The sequence below is a fragment of the Crocodylus porosus genome, unplaced genomic scaffold (genome assembly GCF_001723895.1).
Source record: "Crocodylus porosus isolate Cpor-Errol unplaced genomic scaffold, CroPor_comp1, whole genome shotgun sequence".
NCBI classification, from domain to species: Eukaryota; Metazoa; Chordata; order Crocodylia; family Crocodylidae; genus Crocodylus; species Crocodylus porosus.
This window is the reverse complement of record NW_017728910.1, coordinates 44157528-44165310: the sequence shown is the minus strand read 5'-3', so window position 1 is coordinate 44165310 and position 7783 is coordinate 44157528. Positions and strand designations below refer to the sequence as shown.

Below are 7783 nucleotides of genomic sequence, written 5' to 3'. Positions count from 1 at the left end.
ATGATCAACAACAGGCCAATACTTAGCACTTGTAGGTATCCCATCCTTCTTGAAGAACTCCCACAAGAAATCTTACAAATGTCTATATGCTGTTCTTTTGGCAGCAGGATAAGACTTTAAGCAGCTTCCTATAGTAAATGATACTATGGTTGCTATTTACAGTAGTATTAATCCATCTGTGCCCAGTGTGGCAGATTTCATATGAAAAATATACACAATATGGTCATTCTTAGCTAAAATTAAGATATCAAAAAAACCCCAACAACAACAAAAACAACACCATACTCCTCTTTTAAGCTCCAATTTTAAAACAATGAACCATTCCAAGAGAGGTATTTCAACCTCCTGAGTGTGTTAGAGTATATTACCCCAACATATAAAAAACCAAATATTTACACTGTCTTAAAGTACCATATAATTAAAAAATGCCTAGTAGCTCTCCGCATGCAAAGTCAGCAGGAACTGATTATCCAGGAAGTTTACCATTTGTACAGAAAAATTTTGGGATCAAGCATTTGGAAGCAGAGTGCAAAAGAATCAGGAATTATTCAGGCCATTTCCTGTTTTCTTTTTTTTTAAATATTTTGTTGGTCCCAGCTACAGATCCCTTTTTAAAAACACGCATTGGCAGGGTAATGTTCGGCATAGTGCAAATCCAAAACACACTTAGGATCTGTAATCCTTTCTAACAGTGTGAGCCATCCAATTCACTTTAGTAGTCCAACTTTCACGGAGTGCTTCATCAAATTTTTGTTTAAATTGCTTTAGTGCTTCTTCCTCACTCTTCCCTAAAGCAAGAGAGTCCTACAAAACAATAAGAAAACAAAAATAAGGCTTAAAGTATAAAAGCTGCTTATGTCCCCCTTGGCATTCTAAAGTAGTCTAAAATTATATTCTGATTTTTCAACTTGAGGAAACTGTAGGATGGTTTTTGAAAAACTTTCTGTGCTCTCTCTAGCCAGTGTTTCCTTGTTTCCTGTTAAAACAGTAAGAGAATTGCTGAAGAACAGGTCCCTAGCTCACAGTTCAGTAACATCTTGAAGATGTCAACTCAGTGTTGGACAAAGGAGAAATGAATCAGCTGGGGAATCTAAAAATGACCACTCGCAAAAGCTGGTATGGGAAATGTACTTTTGCCTGAAGGCCGCAAACATGCTGCATGTTACAACATGCTGGTCTGTTTTATTTTCTAACATATCCTAGTAGCCCCTAATATGAAGGCATGCTACCTACTGTTTAGATCAATGGTTCTCAACCTCTTTAGACTCAAGGCACCTCTCAGCAAATGCTGGCTTTTCGCTTTCATTCAGTTCTTTACTACAGAAAAATAATAAAGCAATCTTCAGTTGCAACGAATCCATGAAGACCACAACAGGTCAGAATGTTTTTGACAATGGATTTCTTTTTCAAATCACTGATTTATTTTGTAAATTATGAGCTAGTGTTTCCATACTTACCAATGCTAATAGTGAGTGGCACCTTTAAAAAGATCTTGCAACACCCTGGTTTAGATGCTACTATCTTTTATTTTGACTCAGAAATTATGTTAATCTTTTTTTCCCCCTTACATCACTGGGCTCCCAGGTTGATTTATGATGTAAAATACATGCTGTTCTAAATACTTACAGCACCTCTGAGAATCAGTACATTAACACACAGAAAAATCTCATTTCATTGTCTTACATACTGCATGGAGGAGGGAAATGGGTATCTCCGTTCTAGATAGCACTTGAGGAAATCTCAAAACATTTATATGGAGTGGAATCTCAGAGAAATGGACTTGGAAAAATAAGCTGCTTAGCTGTGGGATCGTAAGATCAAATCCAGAAGATGTACTAAGTTTCACTGACCTGTAGCTTTTGTTCTTACCTTGAGATACTGGATATCCTTGACAGAGGTTAGTTCTGGAAGACCTGCAGTTAACATCAGTGCAAAGAGCGTGATAAAGAGGTTACCATGTCTTCGCAGAATCAAGTAGGCTTCTTCACAATACTGGCGGAACCTTAATATCCATCAAAAAACATACATACAATGAGTGTGGAGTATGAGAAAACACAATGAGAGCCATCTTTAGATAGAGTCTCCTATCCCAATGCAAATATTTTTAAATGAAAGTAAATTCATCATTCTACTGCTGTCTAATATAATACTTGCGAGTTTTAAGCCTTCAACTGTTCCAATTCTTTTTTTTTTTTGTCAACACGAAGTGCATCAAGACAACATCAAATTGAACTGCAGGCTCACTGGCAACATATCTCCAATCACAGAAAGTTTTATAGCTCCACCTACCAGAAGGAAGTAATGAAGAGATTTGCCAAACAATGTCTACGCATCACTCTCCCCGTTTCTTTGCCAGTTGACAATTTCCAGAGCAAAATGACAGCAGAGACCACAGGAAAGCAAGAAAAGTACTTCCCAGGAAGAGGCAGAAAGGAGGTAGAAAGAAAAGACAGGACTGTGGTGCTTCACTGTTGTTTTTTTCCCTTGCTTAGCTGGGAACTTAAAAGTTGTGAGCTGGCTTCAAGGTCTTAGGAACAAATGATGAATCCATGCTTCCCTTCTGTCCATCATCTGCTATAAGCAGATTTCTTCCCTTCCTGTTCTACCCTAATTTATGTAGATGAGTTAGAGTTTGGAGTAATGAGAAAAAAAAGGTAAGAAAGGAGTTATGGATGTTTGAATAGATGTGGTTCTTAAGATGCATAGCCACATGGATTCTATTCCTAAAGAATGAGCATCCAATACAGCTATGCTTGGATTTGTTCTTGCTACAGGGCAGTAACTATTCAGATTGTACCCACACCCTAATATCACACCTCCTCCCACCAACAAAAAAGGCCAGAACGGGCCCAACAGCCAGAGAAAGACTATGCTTCACTAGCAGGGCACAAGGTTACTGTAAGGCATGAGACAATAGTCTCTTTTTCAGTTAATTCAAAATCCCCTTGTACTCCACTCTGGGTGACTGACAAGCAATTGTCTGTTTCAATAGAAATCAGCACTGTTACTCCTTCTTAAACAGTGCTTACCAAAAGAGTATCTGATTGAAAAGCAGTAACCAGCAACAGCATTTTGTAAATGTGTCAGTTAAAATCCATGTTGCTACCATAAGCAGCTGAGAGACAGGTAGCAAAGGCTTCCTAAGGCCTGAAGAAACAGACCTGCACGTGACTATATGGAACATACTTGATCAAGTTGTAAAGTCATTCTTATACACCTAGAGACTTGGGCTGTGCGAAGCTTCGGTTGCCGATTCAGTTCAGTAGAGATTCTGCCCGATTTGACGGCCGAATCTCCGAATTGAATCAGTAGACCCATTAAATCTCTCCAAATAGAATCAGAAGCCTCCGATTCAATTGGGAGAAATTCCAGGATTCAGATGTAGACACAGCTTTATATGTTTTTTCTACATACCTCAAGGTACCAGGCAGCTTGTAAACACTAAGATGGTGGGGAGGATGGAGCATCCTATGGGAGCACGGGGGGAGATGGAACAGCACTTTTGGTCCACTTCTGGGTTTGCTGCAGAGTGCACAGGGGACCCTCCTGGGTCGGGTGGGGGGAACCCAGGGTCCCCCTGCACCTAACCACTTAGCCAGCGGTGCGCTCCCTTGTGCTCCTGTGGGACACTCCATCCACCCTACCATCTCAGTGTTCACAAGCCACATCTAGTACCTCGAAGTCTGTAAAAAAAACCCCCAAAAAACAAACAAAAAACCCCAACATTTAAAAGCTGTGTCTATGGCTGAATCACTGATTCTCTGAATCAGAATCAAATCTTCAGATTTGGATTTGGCTAAGGCCAGCTGAAGAAGGGGTATGGGAGGGGAAAAACCTACCCCTCCTGCCTGGCACCAGACCCCCAGATAGGAGAAGCCTGGCTGGAGGTGGGGGAGGGGAGGGGGGAAGATCAAACCCAGGGCTTTCCTCCAGCTGCCAGGAGCTGGGAGCGGGGTTGGAATCTGTCAGCCTTGCCCTCTCCTTTGTCTTTGGGTTGGCCGAGGGAGGGAGCAGGGGAAGCATGCACTGGGGCTTGGTTCTACCTCTTAGAGTTGGGAGCCAGGAGCAAGACTGGAGTCCCCCAGCAGGCAGGGGAAACTAACATGGGACTTGGCTCCACCCCAGGAGCTGGGGGCTAGGAGCATGGCTGGAGTCTCCCAGCCACAACCCCCTCCTCAGTTTCCAGTCCAGCTGAGGGGGAAGAGGGGGGGAAGCCTGTACCTGGGCTTTGCTCCACCCCTGGAGCCAGGAGTGGGGCTGGAGTCCCCCAGCCATGCCCCGCTCCTCAGTCTCCAGGCCAGAGACTGAGGAGGGGGGCATGGTTAGAGACTCCAGTCCCATTCCCAGCTCGGGGGGGCAGAGCAAAGCCCTGGTGCAGGCTCCCTCTAACCAAACCCCATCTGGGCCAGACACTGAGGAGGGGGGCATGGCTGGAGAACTCCAGCCATGCTCTTAGCTCCCAAGGTGGAGCCATGCTCTTAGCTCCCAATACCCTCTTCCACCCCCACCCCAGGCTGCTCCTGGCAGGGGGGGTCCAGTACCGGGCCAGAAGGATGGGTTCCCCACCCCCACAACCCTCTCCTCAGCCAGCTAGAGGTGTGCTAGTGTTCTGGGTAGGGAACAAAGGGGCAGAGTAGATCCTGCTCTGCTGGAGCAGGCAGCACAGCCCAGGGCTGCAAATCATCCTATGATGCTGGGGGGACCATGAGTTAACTTGAACTAGGAAGAGATTTGGGAAAGAAGTTCCATAAACTGGTTTGACTTAAATCTGTCATGTCTGATTCTACATCCGATCAGGTTCATCTTAAACCAGTTTTAGCCATTTTGAAAGCGGCTTAAGTGCACTGAACTTCTGTTCTGTTACAGGTTTAAACCTGTTTCCGATCACTTAAACTGGTTTATGTGCAACTTACCTCTAGCCCAAAGGCTTAGCTTCTGCTGTAGCAGCTCAAGTTCTGCTACTGGAGAGTGGGAGAACTGGTGTACTAGCTATGAAAAATGTGTACAATACCACAATAAAATGTCCTTAGGGGCCTGGCCCCACTCAAAATCAACAGCAAAATGAAAGTTTACTAACTGCTTAATAACTATACTGCTAAGCACTAATACTGACATGAGACTTGCAAAGAAGCAGACTGATCTTTGCTGCCAGAGGTATTAAAAAGGATGCAAGGAATGAAAACTTGCTTTATGCTCTCAGAGGGGAATGTAAGACTATTAAAAGGAGAGGCAAAGCAGCTGACACTGAAAGAACACGGTGCAAGCACACAAAGAACGGAGCTCATGCAGAAAACCTCTGAACAAGGATAAAGGAATCTAAGAAGTACTCCATGCATCCAGGTCAGGATAGAGAAAGACCAATGGAAAGCAGGTGGTTAAGTTGGTGCTTACAAAGTAACTCTGAATGCCAGCTCTCTTGTCTTCAGGATCCTGGCAGGGAGAACTATACTGCTGACACTAACTGTTGTTGCTGGATAGCATGGTAGAAAGAGGGGCATCTGATAAAGCTCAGTAGAAAAATCAGCCTGCTATTACCAAAACTGTGCTGTGACAGCTAGAATCTGATGATTCTGGCATGGCAGGGGGTAGCAGAAATGGTGATACTGTTGTTCACAAAACAACTGAAAAGTGTGATAAAAAAGGTGGGGCTTATTTTTACATTCAGGAAAGTAATTTACAGGTACATGGAACACGATTAAAACACTCCTGTACTTCCAAGCAAACCCTTTTTTCTTTTTTCATCATGTCAAGCTCTCATCATATCAAGTACATAATAGGGTTACAGATCTCTGTTTTGTGGCTGTGGCATCACCGATAAGAATGCAGACTTTTGAAACAGTATTTGGTATACATATATAATGCTGTGTCCTGCGTTTATATCTTAAAACATATTCAAATTAAATGAATTGAAATTAGTCTCCTTTAAATAGATAAAATGCCTTTATTTTTACTAAGCTTTCTTATTTTCTCAGTCAGTCTAATCACATCTGTAGAGACGATCACTTCATGTTTTAATATACATGCAGGGAAAGTATGATGGAAGTGAGAAGCAAGTTTTACTCTTGATGTAAGGCAAAGAGATACAATACATCTTTATGCCAGGTATCTAAATAATACTTACCGACCAAATTTTTCAGTGTTTCCTGTTTTGCCTTGCTGAATAACATGAATGAAATCATAAGTGAGAATGAAAGGCACTCGTTCCCTTTTAATCCCAAATTTGGATTTAAAGTTTCCAAGAATATGCCCAAAATCTATGTGGAAGAGCTAGAAATAGAAATGAAAATTAATTTCTCCAGGAAAATATTTTACTTCTTTAATTTGTTTAAAAGTTATCTACCTAACCTATCAAGAGCAAGTTGCCTAAAATGCAGTTCTCAGTAATTCCTATTCCCTGGCCTCTGCTCCACCTTTTGATGCTTATAAAGGATATGCAATTCTTTATTTTCAAAGTGTTTCAAAATTAAAACTGAGAAATCAGTGCCAATAGCCAGACTGTTCTGCACATGTAAGGAGGCAATACTGTCTGTAAGTAAGGAGATTTCAGTTTCTGGCTATGGCAATGAAGAACATTATTCATCTTTTTCAGGGTTGTATACTACTGGTCATCACCAACATCCATGTAAAGTCTGCAACAGCAAGTCAGTAGCAGCCTTAACGAAATCTTGCACATCCTCTTTTTCAAAGTCAAACTTGTGGCTGGGCCATGGTGTCCTTTTGGTTGGTTGTTAAGTAGGTAAAGGTTTAAGGGAAGAAGTGAACGTTGGGATGGTATCAGAGAAAATGTTTCTATATATAAATAAAATGTTGATAATGCTGCTCTAAGAGTAAGAAAGTAGGGCACAGATGGACAGACTTTTACTGAAAAAGGATAACTACAATAAAATTCACAATTCAACATAGAAAAAGTTTCTCCTGAGATCATACTTGGGACATGGGTTCAAAGCAGTATACAGTACCATGCAGATACCCAAGCTAACTGTAAAGCAGCTAGTTTGGGTATTGGAAGCAGGACAACTGTGTTAGTATGCTGCTCTGCCTGGGCTAATTAACCCTGCTCCTCAACATAACTAAGGGGCCCAGACTGGCTGCCAGGCCAACACAGCTATACTGCTTTGGGCACTGGAACCTGCTTGGAATTAATTATTTCAGGCATCTCTTCCATGACTCTACATTGTGCTCTATAGGGTTAAAACTAGGGGTGTACTGATAAGAGATTTTCGCGGCTGATACTGATAGCCGATTTTTAAGGATGCATATCGGTTGATACAGATCCGATTTCCGATCCCAGCCTGGCAGTGTGGAGAGCTGCGCTCAGCTGGGAAGTCTGTTGTAGTAGAGGGTAGAGGGGAGGAAAGGGGTATTGGGGGCACAGATCAAGGCCGCTGTGGTGAGAGAGGATGTGGGGCTGGGGCAAGCACTGCTCATCTGGGGTGGGGTGGGTATGGGAGGGCGGGCGTAGGTGCCACGCTGCGTACCGCTCAGCCGGGAGCTGCTGGTTCGGCAGCTCATGCAGCACACCCTGCTCCTCCGGCAGCTCCTGCCACTGCTCCTGCTGCTTGTCTGGGACATCACAGGGGAGGGGGTGTGTGCCTCCAGATCTGCGCTGGGTGGGCTGGGGCTGTGCCAAACTCTTCCCAGTGGGGTGGGGCTGCGCTGGGAAGGGGCTATGGTGAATTTGTGGCTGCAATGCCCCTTCCTCCCCCCAGGAGCCCTGCCCTGCCACACTAGGAAGAGCCTGGCACAGCCTCACCCCCAGCGCTCCCCGTGCAGATCTGGCAGC

General features: G+C 43.6%; 1 protein-coding gene across 4 annotated transcripts in view; it reads right to left on the bottom strand.

Moving 5' to 3' along the window:
- Nucleotides 1-400: 400 nt before the first annotated feature.
- The window catches only part of PIK3CB (phosphatidylinositol-4,5-bisphosphate 3-kinase catalytic subunit beta), a 170206-nt gene continuing 162823 nt past the window's right edge, over nucleotides 401-7783 (bottom strand). For 3 of the 4 annotated variants that reach the window (XM_019533092.1, XM_019533094.1, XM_019533093.1), the window contains 3 exons: nucleotides 6122-6267; nucleotides 1870-2002; nucleotides 401-804 (listed from right to left, as the gene is read on the bottom strand). In XM_019533092.1, coding sequence (XP_019388637.1) covers nucleotides 667-804; nucleotides 1870-2002; nucleotides 6122-6267 — 417 coding nt within the window. In that variant the 3' untranslated portion in view covers nucleotides 401-666. Of the gene's footprint in view, nucleotides 805-1233; nucleotides 1318-1869; nucleotides 2003-6121; nucleotides 6268-7783 lie in introns of all 4 variants that reach the window. The other variant, XR_002100665.1, reaches the window with a different exon arrangement.